The 25,676-nt window shown below is 33.1% G+C and overlaps 1 protein-coding gene across 2 annotated transcripts in view; it reads left to right on the plus strand.

The window, feature by feature from the left end:
• The window catches only part of LOC126890519 (uncharacterized), a 33,327-nt gene extending 10,103 nt beyond the window's left edge, over positions 1-23,224 (plus strand). Inside the window, exons 1-3 of one of the 2 annotated variants that reach the window (XM_050659517.1) lie at positions 4,250-4,414; positions 15,194-15,355; positions 22,916-23,224. In XM_050659517.1, coding sequence (XP_050515474.1) covers positions 15,202-15,355; positions 22,916-23,184 — 423 coding nt within the window. In that variant the 5' untranslated portion in view covers positions 4,250-4,414; positions 15,194-15,201 and the 3' untranslated portion in view covers positions 23,185-23,224. Of the gene's footprint in view, positions 1-4,249; positions 4,415-15,193; positions 15,356-22,915 lie in introns of those variants that run through there. The other variant, XM_050659518.1, reaches the window with a different exon arrangement.
• The last annotated feature ends 2,452 nt before the right edge of the window (positions 23,225-25,676 follow it).

Here is a 25,676-nt window from a genome sequence, read left to right on the forward strand (position 1 = left end):
GCGATTATCCTCAAATCGATAGGAAAAAGCCAAGAGATATTACAAAAAGCCGCAGAAAGGGGAATCGGATCCGCTAATAAATTCGCTAAATCTGGAAGGTCAATCGTGATCCAGACAAATAATAGAGAAGGGTACCTAGCAATGATCAAGATACTTGAAGAACAAAATACAAAGAACCCTGAAAGCCCTATTGAATACATCGCATATCCAATAGATTCAGAACGCACCACAAGATTAGTAATCAGAGGATTACATGAAACAACAGAAACAAGCAATATACAAAAAGAACTTAACAAAAACGGAATCATGGCCATTAAAGTAACAAATATGATCTCCAAGAAGGAAGACAAGAAAAAATTGCCACTTTTCTTAGTTACAATAAACGAAGAAGATAAAGAAAAAATGAAAAGCTTGACAACTCTCTGTTACATGAAAATATATATCGAAGAAGAAATAAGAAAAAATACAGAAGTTATGCAGTGCTATAACTGCCAAGGATTCTACCATGGATCCAAAGCCTGTCACTGTGGAACTAAATGCGTTAAGTGTGGCGGATCACACATTAGCAGCGAATGCACAAAGGACAGGAACACCGAACCAAAGTGCGCAAACTGTGGCGAAGCCCACACAGCTAATTACAGAGGATGCTCCAAAGCACCAAAAAGAAAAACATACACCGCACAGGCACAAACAAGAAACAGAACAGAAGAACACACACCTACAGACAGAAGTACCAACAAAAGCTACGCACAAATAACAAAGACGACAGATGAATCTAAACAAAACAACGAAACGGCAAATCTCATGGCAATTGTAAATGAACAGATGAAAAACTTCATGTTCGAGAGGATGACCAATGTAGTGAGTGCTATGGGCAATATTGGTGTAAACAGAACTAACTAATCAGTTGGGCGATCTGCGTATAGGGTCATGGAATCCAAATGGGCTAAAACAGAAAATTAACACCTTGGACGAGTTTTCCAACAGACTCGAACTAGACATCATAGCCTTACAAGAAACTAAGATAACGGAAAAAACAAAAACAAAATTTCCAGGTTATGATGTCTATAGAAATGACTACACAGCCACATCAGGAGGCACGGCGATCTTGGTGAAAAAAGGAATCAAACACCAAGTAATTCCTACACCAGACGGACTCATCACTATGGAAGCCACAATAGTGAGGATCAAGACAGGAAAAGATATGCTGAAAATTGTTTCAGCATATGTTAGACCAAATGATCCAATCTTCAAGGAAGACTTAAATGTCATATTAGACACAGTAGAGCCCTCTATCATTATAGGAGATCTGAACGCAAGATCTCCGAACTGGTTCGATAGAACCACAAACCGCAACGGGAGAATATTGTGTGGCTATCTCGAAGAACGACCAAACACGATGGTGGCGGGACCCATAGAACCCACATGCTTCCATGGTGGAAACAGACTTCCCACATTCCTAGACATAGCAATTCTACAAAATGTGGGTCAACAATACGAAATATATTCAATGAATGAGGGTGACTCAGATCACAACCCAATTGTACTGACCCTGGGAGCAGTAGAAACAAACAACTTGCAAACCTATAAGAAAAAACGAACAAATTGGCCAAACTACAAAAGAATAGTAAGTGAAACTATTGGTGCAATACCAACAATAAATACAAAAGAAGAACTAGAGGAATGCGTTAAACATCTAGAAAAAACGATACAAAACGCTATCGAGGCCAGCACCACAGAAGAAAAAACTCCAACAACAAAAGGAAGATTCAGGGAAATCAGCAATGAGCTGAAAGAACTGATAAACGAGAAAAACAGGAAAAGAAGAAGAGCCAACAGAACAAGAAACCCAGAGGACAAAAGAATTGCTAATGAACTGAATAGGGAAGTCAAAAAACAATTAGACGATCATCGAAATGAAAACTGAGACAACTATATCCAGCAACTAAACCCAAATAAATCCGCGTTCTGGAAGCTATCTAAAATACTAAGAAAAGATAAAAAACCAATCCCTCCTTTACACGGTGAAAATGGAATTGTGTACACAGAAGAAGACAAAGCGGAAGTAATGAAAAACACGCTAGAAAGAGAATGTAGGGAAAACTATCATCCCGATGAAGATCTAGACTTCACAGAAGAAGTCGAACGAAGATGTAGAATTCTAAAAAGAAGAAAGGGCATTATAGGTATTACACACACCTCCCCTGAAGAGGTCAGACAGCTGATCAAGCGTACTAATGCTAAAAAAAGCTCCAGGACCGGACAAGATTACAAACAGAGCTCTGAAAAATCTGCCAGGAAAAGCAATAGTGTACATAACAAATTTAATAAACAACATCTTAAGACTAAGACATTTTCCTGACAGATGGAAAGAGGCTCACGTAATCATGATTGAAAAACCAGGAAAAAATGGTACATTTCCACAGAATTATCGACCGATAAGCTTATTATCAGCATTAAGCAAAATCGCAGAGCGGGTCATATTAGTTAGGCTAAAAGAAGAATCTGAAGCAATCGGAACAATACCTGAAGCACAGTTCGGATTCAGATCCGAGCACTCGTGTGAACTTCAAGTGCTGAGGTTAACAGAATATATCACGAAAGGGTTTAACGAAAAGAAATATACAGCGGCCGCCTTTCTAGACGTCAGTAAAGCATTTGACAGGGTATGGCACGACGGCCTGCTGTATAAAATGAACCAATATGGTTATAGTGAGGCGATGACGTGTCTTCTCTCGTCATACCTAGCCAACAGGAGGTTCAGAGTTCGGATAGGGCCAACCCTGTCCGAAGTTGGGACCATGGAGGCTGGTGTGCCACAGGGGGCAGTGTTGTCGCCATATCTATATACCATATATACGGCAGACACCCCAACTGAACCCAGATCGTTGCTAAGTCTATACGCAGATGATACAGCGATAGCTTTTAGCAGTACCCACCCAGATTTTGCAACAAGACATCTACAAAGAGCTCTTGACGAACTAAAAGAATGGTGTGTGCAGTGGAAAATAGCTGTAAATCCTGACAAAACACAGGCCGTTATGTACCAAAAAAGAAGAGGCAGACCAAATGAGGTACTATCCCTATTTGATACCCAAATTGAATGGTCAAATCAAGCCAAATACCTAGGCGTAATGTTGGACAAAAGGCTGACCTTTACAGAACACGTAAAACAAACGGTCAACAAAGCTAAAGCCCTTAGGAGTCAACTGTCATCGCTAATAGGTCGAAAGAGTAAACTGAGATTTAAGACAAAGATTAGGATGGCAAATTGTATAATTTTGCCAACTCTAACATACGCCTCAGCCGCATGGGGGCACACGTGTAAAACCAATAAGAAAAAAAATACAAACCATCCAAAACCACATGATCAGGGAAGCTCTGAATATACCTACATAATATGTCCCATTAAGATATGTATTTGGACATACGCAACAAAAGAAAGTCCTGAGAATGATAGACGAAAGAGCACATGAAATATTTAACAATATCAGACACCATCCTAGCAGATTATTAAGAGAATTGACTAACTACGACGAAAACCAAAGAACGGTACATAGACGGCCTAGACAGCAGTTAGCTGGATATAGAGGAAACCCTTAAGAATGAAAAATTGAGATAACCACAGAATATCGAAACACAAATGTCGCCCTTCAGGCACTAAGTACCCTTCAGGTAGGTCAAATGGACCATAGCCGCGGAATGTGAGCATCAAGGTCACGTACCGACAGACGTGGGCTTGATGGCCACACCTTTCGGGCGCTCAGCCGTCGAGGAGAACAAAATTTATTTTGCCAATTCGCCGGCTGAGTGACCGAGCACACACGGTCTGGACAGCAAGACACCGATTTAGATTGGTGCCTTGATGTCCGGAACACATTTTTTTTAGGACTCAAGTCCAAAGTAAAGTAAAAAATTAACTTAGTCATTAATAGGGAGAAAAGCTCTTCTAGCTACCCCTAAAACCAGGTGGCTTAACCACATGAAGTAATACAAAGGGTGTCCCATTACCCAGGGCATCCAAAGTAACATTAAGATCAACGCCTCCCCATTCGGTATGTCCTTCGATGGGGAGGGGTGGAGGTATAGCTTGGGGGTCAGATAGGTACCACTCCATTACGGGGTGTGACCGGTTTGATCTTCGGACATGTGGGTTCCACTTTTCCATTGGAACACACATGTTCCCCGGGGCTGGGGTTGATACGAGCATGTGTGTGTGTGTGTGTACTGGACACTTTTAGCTCCTTGTATGGCCATCTGTCAAGTTTTGACAATTCAGTCAAAAATTTATACCATTTTTAACTTAGTTATGCAGCATAATAATTCACTGATTGATATGTAATCCATTCAGTAGCTCTGCATTAATATGAAGATACTTTAAGTGCTTGAAATTCAAAAAACTGAAATTTCTATGGTGAGTCTAATAATTACAGCAGGGACTGTACATTGTATACCAAAGTTTAGTTACATATTTAACACAAAAAAATTATAAGATGTGTTTTTCCCATAAATAAAAATTTTTGTGCATTACACAATTAATTTTATTAAACATATTAAATAAGTCGTTTCAGTATTTGTTTATTTGTGACATCTATGTTCTACAAGCTCGTATTAAAAGATAATAGAATTTAGTCCAGTGGCAGGGCCCACACAGTTTCAGAACGTATTCGTATCTATTTTGTCCCGCTGAATTTGAATTTTAAACTTGCCTTTGCGTTATAAACAATTTTATTGTTTAAATAGTTAGCTATAATTCATAATTTAACAAAATAAATAATTTTTACAAAATGTAATTTCGAGGGATTCGAGCGAAAACCTGATAACTATCAAAACCATTGTTTAGAGATAATCGCGATTAAAGATTTTAGGAAGTTTGAAGAAGATTTAAAATCGTCATAGGAAGTTTTATCAAATATTTGTTATAGCCAATTGGCAGAGAATTTAATATTTAGTGAGAAAAATTTATTTTAAGTTTAATTTATAAAAACGTACAGTAGAGCGTCGATAATCCGAACCCTGGTAATCCGAACGATCGCTAATCCGAACGATCGCTAATCCGAACGCAAAAAAAATTATAAAATTAAAAAATATAATCGCAGACCGAATTTTTGGATTTAATATGGCAAAATATGACCGCGAATTTTTGTTTTGTTTATGCAGAAATACATAGAATATATTTGTTTATCATGCAGGTGTTTTATTCCTTGTAACTAAAACGTATGTACATGTACTATGTTTATGAGCTTTGTATGTATTTTGAACATATGTTCGATAATCCGAACAATTTGATAATCCGAACTACCCCTGTACCAATTAGTTCGGATTATCGACGCTCTACTGTATTTACAAAAAAAATAAAACGTGATATTTATCGGGTTTTACCTCGTTGAATGAGTATAACATTTGATTTTATTGGTTTTTATTTTCAATTTTTTAATTATAAAATAAAAGTTAATTTAATTGTATATTATTCCAACAAAAATAAATTAATCTGCATTCTTTTTATAAAACTAAAAGGTAAAATGTGTCTTCTTCCGATTCTTCTCACATCATTACCTCAAGCATGCACCTCTTCTGGAAAATATTTTCTTGGCACATCTTTATCAAATCCGTTTTCTTTGCTTCACTTATTGAAAAGGTACTTTTATATAACTTTGGTAAATTGCCCGGAGTTGGTAAGTCTGTGGTTGCTTTTTGGGATGAAATTTGTTTTAGCCTTTTAGGGCATAGAGTAAGAATTTTTTTTTAATTCAAACCAATATCTTCTGATATTTTTATTAACTGGTTACTGTTTTCCGCTATTGTCTTCTTTAGAATATCATCCAGTAGAATCACTGTTAGCTACAGCATTTATTATATCATCTGAGAATATACACAGCGTTTTTTAAAGAACTTTTGACACACAGGAATTCATTCATGGTACGCTAGTGGAGAGAAACATTTCTTTCTAAATGTTCATTCCTTTCTTTGGGAAGTTTTAGGGACAAGTCTAGTCCTAATTAGTTTGACAGTTATATTGTACAAAGTCAACATTTTTCTAGACTAGACTACTACTACCAGACTCCAGTAATTTCTACAGAGTTTCAATAGTCTTCAGACAACTTTTCAGTGCATTTAAATTTACTACAATTCATTTGCTGTGGTACCTTGGAAGCTCTGAGTTTGTTTTTCATTATAAATGTGGGCCCCATACTAACCGCTTTTTTTGTTTTCGTAATATTCAATTGTCAATTTATGCCATCTTTTACTGGGTTTTCGCAGGCTGAAATTTAATAAACTATCACAGTCTAAAATTCTTTATCGGATTTTCGCATGAATATATTTTGTCAAAATGAACAATTTTGTAATCTTCATCTGCGATAAAATTAATTATCAGTTTTTAACTTAAAAATATTTCTAATAAAATTAGTAACTTTACACAGGAAAAAGCAGATAAATGATTCTACCGGATTCTCATTGTAAATATGTTTACAACAAAGTATTTTTATCAGTAAAGTTATATATCGGATTGTTGTTATTTAAAAATATGAGTTAACGGTTTTTACCACGTTTGGTTTTTATTAGTTATTGTGCTTAAAAATGTTAATATCAATTAATAACATTTACCAGTGGTAGGAGACGTATTTTTACTACAGCAGAAATAAAAGTACCGGATTTCATAATTTTGGTATTTATCGGGTTTTCGCTCGAACCCCTCGATTTGTTCCTTAAGAAAAAATACAAAATAATGTTTAGTAAACCTTGATCCAATAATGAGAACCGGAGATATTGCAGAATTAATACAGAAACATTGCAAAATTACTGCATTTAGGTGATTTTTCACTTGTAACTCAGCTACATTTTGAGTAAAATAACTTTAATTATACAGGGTGAGTGGGGAGGAACGCACCAAACTTTAAGACTGTATAATATACGTAATAATAATTAAAAATAACTCAAATGTTGTTATTCGATTATTTTCATTTGTTGCCGAGATACGGGGTGTTAAAATTTTTCTTACAAACTGACGATTTATTTATTACTCTAAAATCGGTTGAGGTGTGCAAATGAAATTTGGTGGGTTTTAAGACGTAGTTGTTGCGCATTTTTTGACACACAATTAAGAATTTTATATTCACCATTGGCGCGCGTACGGGTAATGGTCTGAATTTTTTTTTAGAAAAAAATTGTATGCCACTGAGATGTTTCAAATTAAAAATTATTTTTCAATTCCCTGTTTAATTTCTCACAAACAATCTATCTTCCCGTTTGTTCATACGACGCTTCGTCTTCATGCAAAAAATAAAATATCTTAACGCTTACAAAGTATTCGAAATAAGCTTCTACTACACATTCATATAGAAACTTCGTCAAATACTTTGTAAACGTTAAGATGTTTTATTTTTTGCATGAAAAAAAGGAAGATAGATTTTTTGTCACAAATTGAACGAGGAATTCAAGAAAGATTTTTAATTTAAAATATGTCAGTGGCGTACCATTTTTATCTTCAAAAAAATTTCATACTATTACCCCTACGCGCGCCAATGGTGAATATAAAATTCTTAATTGTATGTTAAAACATGCGCAATAACTACATCGTAAAACCCACTAAATTTCATTTGCACACCTCAACCGGTTTTAGAGCAATAAATGAATAGTCAGTTTGTAAGAAAAATTTTAACACTCCGTATCTGGGAAACAAATGAAAATCGAATAACAAAATATGAGATATTTTTAATTATTGTTACGTATTTTATACTGTATTAAAGTTTGGTGCGTTACTCACCCTGTAAACTGATAATTTTTCATTAAATGACATATTATGAAAATTGCTTCTTTTATTGATATATTTGGTATAAAACTATATCTATTTATTAAACTGATATTAATTATCAATTTTTTATTATCTATCACTAATTTTTTATTATCAGATATCTAATCAAAATCAAAGGAGGTATTTCCAAATATGAATTATATGAGTAGTAACATCTACAATGACTATTTAATTTATTCAAATTTAATTTAAATTACAAAGTGACAGAGATTTATAATAACTAAAAAAACACTGAAAGCAGTTTCCTAAATTTGAACAAATTTTATTTACAAAATTGTTACAGTTATTTTGTTGTTTTTATCATAGAGATATATTTTTTGTTATAGTCAGATCAAACTACAATGTACATACATGTAACCTACAATCAGTAAACTTCTTAATAATTAAAACAACTAAAAATATCAGAAACAAGTAAGTCTGACAAAATGTATAAAAACAAAGCAATAAATATTCATATAAAATAGAGGGAAATATAAAAACACACCATTGTTCTTTTAATTCTCATAGAATGTCATAAACTTGGCATGTTTTGCTAACATCAACTTGCATTATCTTGTAACATCAACTTCCTCAGAAGATATATTTTAAACTAACAAATAGTGTTGTGTTTTTATGTTTTGTTTTGTTATTGAACAAAAATATCCGTCAGATAACCACCAAATACATAAATAAACTTCGTTTATTCCAAATTGCTCATTACAATGAAAATGTGTGCTTTTGAGCTTTATTGGCTTCGGAGTCAATGTCCATTCACCACCTTTATGGGATTATTTTGTATTTTTTATGTGGAAGCTCTAAAACAGAGTTCTTCTTGCTTTCTTCTCGTTTGTTAGGTACAATCAATCTTCCCTCTCTACTGTTTTCCCTCCTTATGGAGTAGGGGGGGGGGGTGTTGGGGGTCAAAAGTGAAAGATGGCTGATTGGCTGGATCAGCACATCCTCTCCTGTTTTAGGTCCGGCGTAAATTGAACCTAAGCGAGACACAACCTGCGCCGGCGCCGCATATTGAACACAACCCAACCCAACCGTTGGCTGTCGACGTGGCGAATAGAGACGGGCAAAATCAGTGCAGACATGTAACGGTTACTTTTGATACCGGTTCTCAGTGGTACTGAGTACAAATACTGATGTATCTGATCATTGTACTGAATTGAGTAGACAACTTAAAATAGGTAATTCCGTACTTGTAACTAGTAACGTTATAAAAATATCTTACACGTCCCTAGTAGTCGTAGCGGTTTGACTTTCGAAAACATCGAATTTGATCATAAGCAGGTGCATAAAAAGATATCTTACACTGAGTATTTTATTTCTGCACATAATACCTACATATTTAAAATATTCTCTCCCCTACTGCTCGGTCATAACTCATATTTCTCAATTTACATCGCAATCATTTACAATTACTGCAGGTCATAATTCATAATCCCTCCGCTATTGATCGGTCATAAAAAATAACACTACCTGCATATTTCGTTTTTAATTTTTAAGAATAAACAAAAATGTAATATGCCGACAAGTTGAATTTGAGGGTAATACGATATTTTTATCGATCACGGTTTTAAGTAACATGAATATTTCCTAATAATGTGTTTTTGTAAAGGCATAACTTTGATTATTAATTTCGTATCGCCGCTTATCTAGTCTACCAAAAGTTATCAGAATTTAATGACAAAGACAACGCAGTTTTCACTCGGGGTGTTGACTATGCTAATATTTTTATTTATCATAATAAATTGTACTTAGGTACCATCCGTATCCATTTCAGATACTTCCATCTCGCAAACAAAAACAAGTAAAAATAAACATCTGGCGGTGAGTCACGCGTCCCACGGCCCAAGAAAACTGTACGCCGATGACAAACGTTCCCAAGCGAGACCTGCGAACGAATGCACTGATAGTAGGATGCGCAGAATTGTCTACGCAGTTCGCCGGCGCAGGTTGTGTCTCGCTGTGGTTCAATTTGCGCCGGGCCTTATTCCTTTGAAATTTTCCCTACAAGCCCTTTCTATTCCTCTCTATTCCTCGCTCTCTGTTTGACCTCTTTCCATCTCAGACAAATTCTTTCATGATCTCTGATTACAGTTCTTCTCCAGCTATCATCCGTTCTTCCACTTTTTCTTCTTCCGCCTAGTTGGTATCCAAGTGCTTGTGTGGTTATATTATTTTGGTGTTTCTAATCGTTACTGTTATTTTCTCTTGCTCGGTTTTTCTCCACCGTTCTGTATTTATTTTATCAGGCCAGCAAATTTTTAGTATTTTTCTCAACAATTTATTTCTAAAAGTTTGTAATTTTTTGGTAATTGTTTCTTCCTGTCTTCAAGATTCTGCGCCATACAATAATATACTCTTAATATAGCTGCTAAATATTTTTATTTTTGTTAATTCTGATTATCGCGTACGTTTCAGATTTTCTTTACGGAGGTATATGCATGTTGTGCCTTAACAATTCTTTTTTCTTTTCTTCACATCTGAGCTACTACAGTCTTTTTTCCATGGTTGTTTCGTTTTTTTCTGTTTTTATCTTGAGGCCCATTGGTTACTTCTCAGTTTCTTGTGTAGCTCTGGTTTCAGTCTGTTCAATATGCCCAATAATATGTTTTAGTTCTTAATGATTACACCCTCGTTACATTGCTTTGGTAGCCCCTCTTCGGCCCATATATTGTAGAGTTTGTGTAACTTTATTTACTACCGATTCATTTGCATCTGCCTTTATCAAATCTGTCGATAGGTTGTCACGTCCAGCGGCTTTGCAATTTTTTAATTGTTTCGGTATGTTTTGTTTTTCTTTTTTCGTTATTTTATCTGTGCTAACGTTTAACTCTTGTATTTCATTTTTTCGTCTATATCTTGTGTTGCCTCGTGTTTTGAGTATATTTCTTCGAATTATTCTTTTCATCTTTGTATTATTTCATGTTCTGCTTTAATGTTATATTTCCTTGTTTATCTTTGATTTGTTTAATAGTTTCTAGTGTTTTCCCTGTCAAATTCTGTATGGTGGTGTATTGTGTCTCAGGTCATTTTCTTGCTCAGCTCTTTCTGACATTTTCAGCATAGCATTTACGTAATTCCTATTATCTTTTCTGACATATTGAAATGAGTGGACCAAAAGTCAGTTAACGCTATCAAAAAAAGTCACGCGCAAATTTGAGGCGTCTCCAAGAAAATATATCATGCTCTGTAAAGAGCCTTGCAAATAATCCACAGTTACAAGGTATTCGATAGGTTTGTTCCAACACAACGAGAACCGTCATGTAACGATTTTCGTTACTATAAAATGCGTTTATATCATGATATACAGACACAGAACATGCGTTCTATGCGTATATCATGCGTTCTATGGGTTATTTTGTTTACTGCGCAGGACGGTGATCGTTACATGGACGGTTTCTCGTTGTGTTGGAACAAACCTTATATTTTCAGCAAGATGGTGCACCGCCTCGTTACGGATTGCAAGTTCGTGAGTTTCTAAATGACCAGTTTAGCGATTGGATAGGGAGAAGAGACACAATTGAATGGCCCCGCGCGTTCGCCAGATTTGACGCCCTGTGATTTTCCCCTGTGGGGAGTACTTAAAGATAAAGTTTTTGCCAATTTGAAGTTCTCCGTGCCAACTTGGAAGTCTGTAGAAAGACTTGTTTCACTGTGTATAAGCGTTGCCAAATATGTATTGATGAAGGTGGTTTACATTTTGAACATAAAATGTAAAACATGCATTTTGTACCTATTTATTTACAATAAACAATAAACGTTTTTTTTACTTCAGTTATTTTTGCTTTTATTACTATACACAGCGGTTAACTGACTTTTGGTCCACCCGGTATTACATTGACTTTGTTAATACATTTTGTGTAACTTAAAAAACATGTAGCTTTCAGGGTTTTTTTTTCATAAAAAGAATTTTCATCAAGAAAAATCCACCAGGCTATTGACTATCATTTAATAAGGAACTAAGGTGTTGAAGGAATTTTTTTATGTCATATGGTGAATTGATTTCTAAAAATGATAAAATCGAAGACTGTTACCAAATAGAGCCTTGTGTTTTTGAGATTGGGATACATTTTCAGTCTTTCGAGCAGAACTCGTACGCATTTTTATTAAATATTTTATACAGAGATATAAGATTTTTTGCAAAGAATTCAATTTCGTATCGAAATGATATAATCCCTTGAAGTCCAAATTTTTTTGCAAAAAAACACAATGTTAAGCAAATTCAAAAGTTTTGATTTTTTTAAATGTTAACTATAATTCTTTTCTGGGTATATATGGATTACTTCATAAAAAAAAAGCTTATACAATTTTCATTAAAATGGTGGTTTATACAAGTTTATGGTAGGTATGTACCCCAGTCCTAAGCTAGTCTGCAGTACCTATCATAATATAATAATATATACTAAGAATTAATATATACTAATCATAATATAATATAACTAGTGCAGTCAATGAAGGTTTTCACCTCCGATTTCGTTGAACCTCCATCGATTTTCATGAAAATTGGTGAGTAATTAGAGGATACCTCAAGGAACAAAGGTGACATGATGTTAACTTGCGCTTTTACCCTGGGGGTGGATGCCACCCTTCTCGTTGGTGAAAATTATTTTATTAAAAATAATACCGTAAGTCGATAGAGGGACAAATTATAAGCAAAATTTGTTATATAAAGTTATTAAAATAAATCAACACTTTTTGAGTTATTAAAGACCAAAGACTTTATTTTTTCGTAAAAAAATGCATGTTTTAAATCGGTTTTTCACGTATAAATCAAAAACTATAAGCTTTTACAAAAAATTTATTATTACTGAAATTGAAGATAATAAAAAACTGAATACATTCCTTACATAAAGAACTAAACTAATGTTAGTTCAAAGTGAGTTATTGGCAATTGAATGTGTATTTTTTCGGCGAGTACTCAAATCTAAGTATTCAAGCTTAAATAACGGGAAAACGATGCAATGTATAATATATTCCTGCTAAAAATTTGCCTAAGTACTTCGGAATACCTATCGAATGAGCTTCAGAACAAGGTAATAGCGTCAAAATTAAGCAAGTTATAATGAAAATAATAGAACCGTTTCGAATTTTTTAGGAAAAAGTGAAAAATAAAACATACGCCATTTCCACAAAAATTAAAATGTATAGTAATCCTTACAAGAACTTCTTTATATTAGCATAAGTAATGTTTTTGATAATTTTGACCAGTTTAGAATGCATATTTTTGAAAAAAAGATGTAATTTAAAAAAAACATAATTTTTAAAATTATTGTAATTCTCATATTCTTTTGATAATAACTCCAAAAATACTAAATATACTTAAAAAAATTGTATATAACCAAATTTTAGTTTTTTCTGTGCCAAATATTTTACCTGTTTTACTATTTCTATAGGGTAAAAAATAACCGAGATAGAAACGTTTAAATCTTAAATTTTGCTGTGGGAACCATGCAACCGGGGTCATTTAACCTTTTATTTTTAAAAAAGTAAGGGGTTTAAAAGATTAGGTTCAACGTGCGTAAATAGTACTTGGAATTAACTTTCAAACAGTTTTTAGATGAACCTGATATCGTAAACACGAACGGAGTTATTAAAAAAAAAACAATAACATTTTTTGGAAAAATTTTTAAAAGATAAATTTTGAAAAAATTTTGTGGCATAAATTTTAACGCTATCAACATGTTCGGGGGCTCATTTAATAGATATTTTTAAGTACTTTGACAAATATTTAACAAGTTTATGTTATAAAATGCATCAATTTCCCGTTATTTCAGCTTGAATACTTATAGTTTTTTACTCGCCAAAAAAAATATACATTCAATTACCTATAACTCACTTTTAGTTAACATTAAAAGGTTTTTCTAATAAGGGGTTTATTTCATTTTTTATTAGCTTCAATTTTGATAATAATAACTTATTTGTAAAAACTTACACATTTTGAGTTATTGATGAAAAATTGGTTAAAAACATGCATTTTTCTCAAGAAAAATTAAAATCTTTGATCTTTAATAACTCAAAAAGTTTTGATTTATTTTAATAACTTTATATAACAAATTTTGCTTGAAATTTGTCCCTCTATCGAATTATGGGGTTATTTTTGATAAAATAATTTTCACCCCCGAGAAGGGGTGGCATCCAACCCCAGGGTAAAAGCGCAAGTTGGCACCATGTCACCTTTGTTCCTTGAGATATCCTCTAACCACTCACCAATTTTCATGCAAATCGATGGAGGTTCAATGAAATCGGAGGTAATAGCTCATATCCACCTTCAGTGACTCCACTAAACATAATTTTATCTACACTATGTCATATTATGTGTAAGTTTTTAGTTTGTGAAAACTGTCATTATAGATAGCAGTGCGTGAAGTGTTTAAAGTGTGCGTGAAGTAACAATGTATTTTAAATGGGACTTACATTTTCGCACTGTTTTTAATACACTTTCATATAATCAAATATCCTTAACTTTCTCGTTGTCATGGTGATGACATAATGAGCAATAAATTACGACAAAAGTTTTGACAGTTTTGTGGTTTGAAAGAAGTTAGAATTTTTAAATGTCAAAGTTCTAAAAATTGTAGAATAGAAATGAATTCCAGTGACGAAGAGTTACAGTTTTTTTATGTGTTTATGGTAGAGTAGATAAAATATTGTATGAAACTGTGCGTGAAGTACTTTTTGCCAACTTACGCGATGTAAAGCACTCGCTCCGCTGTCTCTCGTGCTCTAAATATCCCGTGCGTTCGCAAAAAGCATACTTTACGAACTGTTTCATAAATAACTATTTTGCACATGTCATTTGCATCAATTTAGGAAAGTGCACCCTAAAAAGTTCTTTCAGGTTCTCTTCAGCATTCTGGGAGTATTCACCTGACTTATTTTATAGCAAGGGAATACTTATCGAGGGTCCTTTGAAAGAACTTTGGGATAATCATCCCACTCACCTGATCTTTTAGCGAAATTAAATTTTCATCTGACTTTTAACCTTTGATTTGTAAGAGTGTTATTCCACCAGGGTAGTTTACTGTCCGTAAATTCCTCAGTATCTCCGTACAGTTGTCTACTGGATATTGCACAAGCTTTCTATTTTGTGAAGCAATGCCTACACCTAGGTATGCTCACAAAAAATTATAGTCAAAATAAAAACATCATCGATTTTTTGCAATATTGTTTTTTGAATCTATTTTGTTTAAAAATATATAAAAAATAAAACAATAAAAAGATAAAGTTGAAAAATTTACCTCGATTTCAAAGACACAAGGCTCTTATATTTGATCATATGAAACAAAAACGTATTGGACGCCTTAGTTTCTTTTGTCTATGGTTTTTTTTATATAGTCAATAGCCTACATATTGTGTAATTTATAAAACATATTTTTATTGATATTTCAGTGTTAAAAATGCTAGCAGTGATGGAGGCATCTCAAAGTACTGCAGGTCCAAGTAATACAAATCAGGTTCCTGCTGTGACACCAGAAGAACAGGCTGCTAATGCAAAAGACTTTTTATCTTCTGGTCGGACTGGAAGGCGAAATGCCCTAGCTGATATTTTAAGTAAGACACTTTTTGATTGCTTTACAATGACAATGCAGTTGTGGCACTGATAGTTTTAACACACTACAACCTGTTTATGTCCACTGGCAACAGACTTTTTTTCAATGGTGATGATAATTTGGCCGATTGGTATGAAATAATAAAGATAATATTTACGCAAAATATCTAAAACGTTTTACGACAAAACGGATCATTTAGAATGTTCATTTGACAAGTAAGGATGAAATGCACTGTTATTTCAACTGTGCACGAATATCTTCCAGATCTTCCCGTCTTGTGCCATAACCATTGCTTCTCTTCATGTACCGTAAAATGAGGTTACTTTGACCGCTGGGGTGAATTTGACCAAAAACATAGAAAAATATCTATTGTGAGATACTTCAGCCACCCTGTATAATTTTTAAAATCATTTTTAACGATTCAAATTTATAAATATCTAAGAATTCATTTTTAAATTAAAAAAAAAGAATCAATATTCCAAGGGTTGTTAAATCCACCGATATAACCAATTAAGAAAAAATGGTTTAAAAAACGCTCAAATTAACCCATCCTAAAAGAAAAATAAGTTTAACAGCCAAAAAGCATATACGGTCAACTTCCCCCCAAATGGGGTGAACTTGGCATTTTTTATTTTTTTTTTTCTAAGTCATGATTATTTTCTTGTAATTATAATCTAAGCTACTGAAAGTAGACGCCCAAACCCATAACATATTTGCATATACAAAAATGTAGGAAAATTTAAATTATGACTTTTATAGGATTAAAGTACAAAATCGGTCACAAAAGTCACCCCAAATTGCGGTAACTCCTTTTTTGTCAAATTATGTCCAGGTGTCTTTCGATTTTTTAGTTTTCTTCTTGCATCTATTAATTCCTCATAATAAATATGTAATGTTTTCTGTAATGTCATATTCGCTCCGTGCGTGACCATGGTGGGGATACATAAAACATGCCAGCGTGAGTAGCGGCGAAATATGACAATTTTGGCGATTCTTTGTAATGTTAGTGTCATTGTTTGTGTTACAAATTTTATCAAAAATGGTAAATAAATGTTGCGTATTTACCTAATTGTGCTATTAATAGCAAAAATAATAAGTGTAGTTTTTATAGATCTCCAATAATTACATATAAATTAGAGAAACTATTTAAACTAGGAGGAGTAGACTCAAAAGACAGATTCACACCCAATAATGTCATAAAAATCACCAGATTTATCTTCTTTTACCAGACGGTAATCCAGTAATCAGTATCGGACAACTTATAAGACACGTCGCAAAGACAACAATAACACGTCGCAAAGAGTTCAAAAAACAACAGTTTTCTTATATAAATGCAGATTAAAAATCTAAAAATTAAAGGAATAAATTAGAAAGCACAAAAAATCGCCGATATAACTTAATTATCCTCTGAATATTAAATGTCAATAGTGTCAAAATTTCATAAATGTAAATAGTGTCAAAATTTCATAATTTCATGGAGTAAACTTGCTTGCGGTTGGACCAATGACAAACAAGCATTACAGCGCGGTAAATTTGAATTACTCTTCCTGGTTTAAAAACGAGGATATATTTTTCCCTTTCTGATCCGTTTAGGGTTGAAAAGATAAATTGTGATGAATTTTTAGAAAGCCAATTCTTAATATTATATTCAGTTTATATGTTAGAGTTCAAGTTTTTTACCCAGTTGGAGTTGACTATTCCTACTCCTAGTTCGAGTCAACTCAAACGGCTGGTTTTAGTAAAAGTTGATTATAAATATAAAATGAAGATTTTTATTCAACATTTACTAGTAAAAGTAGAAAACTCCAACTTTCTTGTTGTTTCAAACAAAACCTTCTTAAGAGTAAGAAAAGTCTTACTCCAACTAGAAAAAGTATACTCTTCCCAATGCCATTTAGTAAGGGTTGATTCACACAAACAACCGATTCTAGAAATTAAGTGTTACTGGATATGTTCAAATCGTGATAAGTAGTTGAAACGGCCAAGACAAAGAGACGCACACTCATCAAAAAAGGACGTGAGATTATACTCGTATAATCTATTATACATTTACTTAATCGATCCAGGAATAGTCAACTCAAACTAGTAAGAGTTGATTCTATTTTTTCCGTGATCTACTTTTACTAACAAGGGTTAGGAAGAGTCTACTTCAACTAGTAAAAGTTGAATAAAATTTTCAAATTAACTCTTACTGCTGGTTTTAGTTGGAGTTGACTCGAACTAGGAATAGTCAACTCTAACTGAGAATCAACTTGAACTGTAATATACCGGGTGGTGAATTGGAAAACGGGCCCTAGGAAACTCAATGTAAAATTCTAAATTGTTGAATTCCTGTTTCCCTAATTATTTTACATCAAAAGTCATGAGAAACTATTTGTAGAGGATAAAATTTGTATTAAAAACAAAATTAAAATTGTTCTATGATTTAAACAGAGTCCAAAATTTTGAAAAATAGAATACATTTGCCATACTTAAGTAAGTGCGAAAAAGTAAGACCACACGTTACTATTTCTGACAGTACGCAAACTATTGACTGAATAAAACATCTTTATTATTACTACTTTCTCCTCAACTGAGGACATCTTTTCGACTTTATTGTTTTTGAAACAATAAAAACGATAAAATAAAAATACTAACAGTTCAAAATATTGTTAATATAAGGTTTGTTCTAGCATCTGTTTCAAACGGTTTGAAACCATCAGCGAATAGTGGACCAGGCGAGTAGAGGGGATAGCACTGGTGACTGTATTATGTTCTCTCACTGACCAACTGTTTGCTGACGGTTTCTGACTAGTTTGACTGTTTGCTAGAACAAACCTGTAATAATTTCATTGTGACCGAAGGCAACCTTACACTTCTTGCACTGTGTGTGGCCTAAATTTGGCAAATACTTTGATAAAATTTATTATATTTTACAAAATTTTGGAATGTGTTTAATTCGTAGAACAATTTTAACAATTGTTTTCAATAAAGATTTCAATCCTCTACAAATAGTTTCTCGTGTCTTTTGATGTAGAATAATTAGGAAAGCAGGATTTCAACAGTTTAGACTTTTACATTGAGTTTCCTATGGGGAGTTTTCCAATTACCACCCTGTATATGTTACCGGCCAAACCCGATTTCAGTTTATCCTGATATTAATACGGAAACTTCAGGATAAACTAGTAAGGCCTTTATAATATACCTACAAAACCAAAATAAATAGATAAACTGAATAAAATACTCTGTAATATCATTTTTATTAAAAGATAATGACTCGTCGTTAAAATTAATGGAAATTGGTAATACAAACAATCCTATAAAAAAATAATCAGTGTTTTTATCTTCTTCTTCTTCTTCTTCTTCTTCTTTTTGTATAGACATGACTGTGTTTTTTTTTTCAATGTGCTTTTAGTAAGTTGTCGTTCCATCAGTTTCGTGGTTTTCCCACTGATCGTCTTCCTATTGGGGAACCGTCTCTCGCTGTCCTGACTATCCTATTTGTTGTCATTTAGCTTTTGTGGTTATTCCATTCTATTCTTCTGTTTCTTACCCAGTTATTAATGTTATACACCTTGCATCTCCGTTGTATATCTGTACTTCTAGCTCTGTCCCATAGTCTTAACTTACCATAGATTTTTCGAAGGGTTTTCATCTCCGCTGTTTCGAGCAATATTTTTGTCCTCTCTGTGTCGGGTCGTGTTTCTGCCGCGTATGTCATTATTGGTCTGATGACTGTTTTATAAATTCTGCCTTTCATTTCTTTTCCGATATTTTTATTTCTCCATATTGTGTCATTCAGGCAACCTGCGGCTCTGTTTGCTCTATTCACTTGATCTTCCATTTCTGTTTCGAGCCTTCCGTAGCTAGATAGTGTGATGCCTAGGTATTTAAACTCCATCACTTGTTCTATTATCTGACCTTCCAGCCCCAATTTACATCTTATTGGATCTGCTGTTATAACCATGCATTTTGTCTTTTGTGAGGAAATTACCATGTTAAATGTTGATTATGTTGAATTGGCGATTATGTTGAATTGGTGCAGCATACGTTGTAAATCATCTTCACTTTGAGAGATTAGTATTGCATCGTCCGCATAGCAGATTATTTTAAATTGTTTTTCTCCCATTTGGCATCCTTTTTTAGTTCTTATTTTTTTTATAAGAGCTCTTATTTTTTATAAGAGCAATAATTATACCTCAATTATAAAAATTATTTATTTTTCCATGGAGTGTTTTGGTGACACTTAGAATTGCGGATTATCATTGCCTTCTTGCTCTTGCATCTGTTTGTAGAACAGTTTTTGTTGCAGTTAAATTTGACAAAATCTTGTCCTGGTCCAGCTGAACCTCTCGTAGCTGAAACCTTTAACGATATCTCAGAGCGTTAGTTTATATCTACTACCTCTAAAAAAGTTTGATGGCAAATGATGGTTTGATGGCAATCGAATTCTGATCAAAAAAATAATTAAAATCTTTTAGAGACATTAATACCCCAAAAAGTTAGATAAATTACCTCTAAAATATCGCTAAAGGTTGCAGTTACGAGAGATTCAGTTGGTTCGGACAAGGTTTTGTCAAAAGCAGCTGGAACAAAAACTGTTGAACAAACAGATGCTAGTGCAAAAAGGCAATGATACTCCGCAATTCTAAGTGTCACCAAAACACTCCATGGAAAAATAAATAATAATTTTTATTATTGAGGTATAATTATTGATTTTATAAAAACACTGATTATTTTTTATAATATGATTGTTTGTATTTCCAATTGTTCATCGCTGAACTTGAAAGCTGGACATTGAAGCAAGGACACATAAATAAGCTACAGTGCTTTGAAATGTGGTGTTGCAGGAGGATGCTTAGACTAGCATGGACACAGAAGTAACACGGAAATATTGCGAGAAATGGGCAAAGAATACAAAACAATAAACACAACAAAAATATGAAAGTTACATATCTGGGAAATGAGGGGAGAGCGATAGGAACGGCTAAGACTGATAATACAGGGAAAGATAAGAGGAGGAAGGAGTATAGGAAGAAGGAGAGTGTCCTGGTTGAAGAATTTAAGGGATTGGTTTAAATGCAGTTCTAGAGAACTCTTCAGAGCAGCTGTAGATAGAGTAAAGATAGTGATGATGATAGCCAACCTCCGATTGGGAGACGGCACTTAAATAAGAAGAAGAAGATATTGTTTTCGTCTCTTTCCTATGCTCTTCCATTTCATCTGCTTCCCTTCGTACTCCTGCTTGTTTAATTGGCACTATTTTTATTAAATAACTAAAAAATCTGCAAGGGCGGATCCAGCACCGATTTTCGGGAGGGGCCATGAACTTTTTTTGTGGAGAGGTACCGGAGGTACGGGAGGTAATTTTTAAAAATTAGGGTTACAATGGTGAGTTTTAAGGCACTTTTCACACACTTTTACCGTGTGTAAGAAGTGCCTTAAAATTCACAATTCATGCCGTAGTACCGATTCCTACACATTTCTTCGGATCCAAGTGCAGTTCTTTCAACAAGTTTAATACTATTTTTCCCAATGCTTCTCCTGTCGGGCACTGTTCTTTCCCTCTTTCTTGATTTTCACTAATTATTTTTAGGTTCTCATAAGCGTCAATGAACTTACAAAGTCTTCACGAATGTTGTTATTGTGTATGTATCTCAAATTTAGAGAAAGCTGTTCCACGTGGGATACGTCGGTCGTTTCGTCAAATATGACAGACAGAGTAATAATTTGCACTTTGAACCTGATTCATTATTTGTTCAATTATTTCTTCACCACAACTTATTAATTGATTTTGACTGGTACTACTAATGTATGTTGCTCAGGAAGATGCTGTGGATAGGTGTTATTTAAGAGTCTTATTTCCTGATGCGATTTTAAACCTTAACAATTCCCCTCATTACTAGATCCAGCATCCTCGTCCAGAAGCAGAAGCCATTATCACGATGGTCTCTTAGAGGAATATTTTGTCGACCGAAGATAAGAACACTATAGATAGACCCTACTATTGGTCGTAGTCTTTCTTTATTTTTTTTTTGTATCTGTTTAGACCTCTGAGAGTCTATCTGATTAATGACTGACTTTTGAGGGTTGCGGTAACTTTGTAGAAAATCCAGCTCAAGCTGAACGCAGTCCTTGTGGTATGATATTTTTTCATGGGTTTGTATGGTTCCGTCTTTGCTCATGAGTTTGGTGAAAGATGTTAAAGGATTCATGACAAGGCTTTGGGCTGTCATCCCTTTATTGTGACCATATTTTTCATTAGAAAAATAAAACGCAATACTTGTAAAACAATTCCTTTTGACTGTGCGAAAATACTAACCAACCCCTTTGTTCTAAGTGCTAGTGACCCCAGTAACGCTTCATTTCTTTTTTATTCTTTGTGTGTATAAAATATGGAAATTGATACGATTTTGATGGCTGTCAAGGTCGTTCTAACAATTGGCACTTTGTTAAATTATCAACATTTTGATTTATGAAACATCCTATGTCATTGTTTAAGCTTCTGTTACTGTCTTTGTTCAATTCTAGTCCAGAAAACATATTTATCCCCTGTTTTGTACATGTGTTTAAAATTAAAAACATTTGAACTGCAAATATTTAAATTAATATTTTTAAAATTCTCGGAGGGGGCCATGGAACCCATGGCCCCCTCCCTGGATCCGTCCCTGATAGTCTGTTACTTCCGTAAATCCTGATTTGATTATTAATTTAATTATTGTTTTTATTATATATATATATATATATATATATATATATATATATATATATATATATATATATATATATATATATATATATATATCGGTTTTAAAACGTTCTCCTACGTCTTCCGATGCCTAGTCGCCATTCACTTCGGTCCATCCAAAGGTCTTCATCCAATTCTCTTTCTCTCATTTCTCGATTTATGCCTTCTCTCCAACTCAGGCGGGGTCTTCCTCTTTTTCGTCTACCATGAGGGGTCCACGTTAGGATTTGTTTCGGGAGTCGTTCTTCGGACATTCTTTGTACGTGTCCATACCATCTAAGCTGTTTGGTACTAATGTCATCTACTATTGTGTGTTTCACATTCATTATTTCCCTAATTCTGTTGTTGGTTACCCTTTCTAATCTTGATTTTCCTGCTGAGCGCCTCCAGAAATCCATTTCTGTTGCTTCAAGTTTTCTCTTGTATCTTTCTTTTATTTGCCATACTTCACTGCTGTAAGTGATTATACTCTTAACAATTGTATTGTATATTCTATGTTTGTTGTTGTTTGATATTGACTGGTCCCAGAGGATGCTATTGAGAAGGGTAATTGCTTTTCTTCCCTGGTTGTTTCTTTCTTCTATCGTCCGGTCTACGCTTCCTTCTTGTGTGATGGTCATACCAAGGTATTTATATGCGTCGCAATGTTTAATAATTTCGCCATTCCCCAGTGTAAGGTCCTGCTGTGTCCCACCGATACACATATATTCGGTCTTCTTTATGTTTATTTCCAAACCACCTTTTTTGTACTCCTCTATTAATTTCCTTGTCATATATTCATATATGTCATATATGTCATATATTTTTATTAAACCATGTTTATTTATCGTTCAGATCCAGAACAAATCATTGAATTAAGGTCAATTTCCCCAAGCAGTGTTAAGAGTAACGAAACCTCAAACAAAAGTGAAAATGATGAAGAAGATAAAGAGGAAAATTCACTCGAAGTGAAAGAAAAGAAGATTCACTCCAAAGAAAAGAAAGTATCGACCAAATTAAAAGATTCCAAGAAAAATAATGAAATGATATTTGAAACTGATGCAACCGACCTACCTGATTCGATAATCCTGATAAACGATGAAATTTTACAAAAAACAAAATAATTTATTTTTAATATTTTAGACCAATAAATTATTAAAAAAACAGTGTTGTGAGCTGTTTAATTTTAGTAGAGAACATAGAAAAATAAGCTATAGACCAGGGTAATAAGCTAGAAATAGACCATGTTCGGGACACTTAAAGATCCAGGTAGCTGACTACTTTTTTAGTTATTGTATACCTATAGGATGAAAACCTACCTATTTCCTGCCTAGAGTTCGCGTCCGTTTTTTAATTATTAACAATTTAGTGCAAAAATCACGATTTTTTCGATTTTTTGCACCCCTTTCAAAAGCTAAATAGTTGACATAAAATTACAAAATTTTATTTTTTAGTACATTAAAAAACCTTCAAAATGCCGATTTTTGAAAGTTAAACAAGTTAATTTGTTGCAAACTGCAAAATAAGTGAAAATCGTTATTTGTTAATAACTTTTATAAAACTACCTTAGAACTTTAGTGTTTCACCCAAAGTTGGGTATTGGGGTACTTAACAAACCCTCAAAATTTGAGACCGATCCATTAATTAGTTTAAGAGTTATTCTAATTGTTTATCCCAGAGACCTTTATTTTGCAATAACATAAGACAGAAAATAATGAAGATAGGGCAATTCTGAGTATGCCAAATGAAAGTAGAAAACTGATACTATCAAAATGTACTAAAAAAAACCATAAAAGATTGCCTAATATAGTCAAAAATCCTAATGCCAAATTTGTGAAATTTTGTAGTTTAAAAATATTTAGAATAACTTTAAAAAATATTGTCTGTAGAAACAGTCATTTTACATATTAGAAAAGCTGGTATTTTACACGAATTTTTAAAAATGTAGTTTAACTGGTGACTAGTCGTGGTAAGTGAACGGGGAGCTGGGAGCCGACAAATGCTCGAGTTCAAAAACTAAAAAAAGCAACTTAAAACTACTATCATTTTCTATATCTCTTGATCTACTGAATATATTTTGATCGTTCTTTTTTTAATTTGCATATAATTTTTCTGTACATTACAAATATGTAATTTGTCTAGACATTTATTAATTAATAAACAGTCTAATTTGTTTAAACAATTTTTGAAAAAATAATTTTTTCCCAAAAATCCATGATTTTAATCATACTATCCCTATTAATCATAGAAAAAGTTAAGGTATACTTTAATAAATAAATTATCTTCAATAAATAATTATCTAATAAAAATCATTTATTTATTAAAGTGTACTTAAACTTTTTCTGTTGTCATTAATGATACTGGGTAAAAAAAATTAGATTTTTGTAAAAAAATATTTTTTCAAGAATTGTTTAAACAAGTTAGACTGTTTATTAATTAATAAATTTATAAACAAATTGCATATTTGTAATGTACGTAAAAATTGCATACCAATTAAAAAAAGAAAGATCAAAATCCATTGAGTTGATCCGGAGATACAGCAAATTATATTCGTTTGAAATTGCTTTTTCGGTATTTTAACTCGCTGGATTTGTAGGTTCCCCTAGTAATCGTTTGCACTACATTTTTGAAAAATCGTAGAGGATGCTGTGAAAGTATAATGTTTGTGCAAATTTTTTAAGAAAAAATACAAATCCCCTTCTTTAAAATGTGAATTAAAAAAAAAACATATGGCTAACTTTGTCCCAAATGAGCCCAGGCTAAATTTTTTTATTTGAAAATTCGCGTTAAAATGCTATCTTTTCGAATATATAAAAATATTGTTTCTACGGATAACATTTTTAAAGTTATTCTAAATGTTTATAAACTACACAATTTTAAAAATTTGGCATTAGGATTTTTGACTATATTAATCATTTTTTTTATCTTTTTTTAATACATTTTGATACTATCACTCTTCTACTTTAATTTGGCATACTCAGAATTGCTCTATCTTCATTATTTTCTGTCTTATCTTATTGCAAAATAAAGGTATCTGGGATAAACAAATAGAATTACTCTTAAACTAATTAATGGATCAGTCTCAAATTTTGAGGGTTTGTTAAGTACCCCAATATCCAACTTTGGGTGAAACACTAAAGTTCTAAGGTAATTTTAGTAAACGTTTATTAACAAATAACGATTTTCACTTATTTTGCAGTTTGCGTAGCAACAAATTAACTTTTTAACTTTCAAAAATCGGCTTGAAGGTTTTTCAATGTTCTAAAAAACTGAATTTTGTAATTTTATGTCAACTATTTAGTTTTTGAATGGAGTGGAAAAAATCGCGATTTTTGCACTAAATTGTTAATAATTAAAAACGGACGCGAACTCTAGGCAGGAAACAGGTAGGTTTTCTTCCTATAGGTCTACAATAACTAAAAAAGTAGTCAGCTACCTGGATCTTTGAGTGTCCCGAGAAAATCCTTATTATCCTGGACTACTATAATATTGTGTCTGTTTGTTATTGTTGTTGATTCTTTGTAGCAACCGAAACAATTCCATTCTATGTTCCTTGGTACATTATTTTGTGGGTTCATAAGCTATGGTGTGTGGTGTGGAGTTATTTTACTAACTT

The sequence above is a fragment of the Diabrotica virgifera genome, chromosome 8, assembly GCF_917563875.1.
Source record: "Diabrotica virgifera virgifera chromosome 8, PGI_DIABVI_V3a".
Taxonomy (NCBI): Eukaryota; Metazoa; Arthropoda; class Insecta; order Coleoptera; family Chrysomelidae; genus Diabrotica; species Diabrotica virgifera.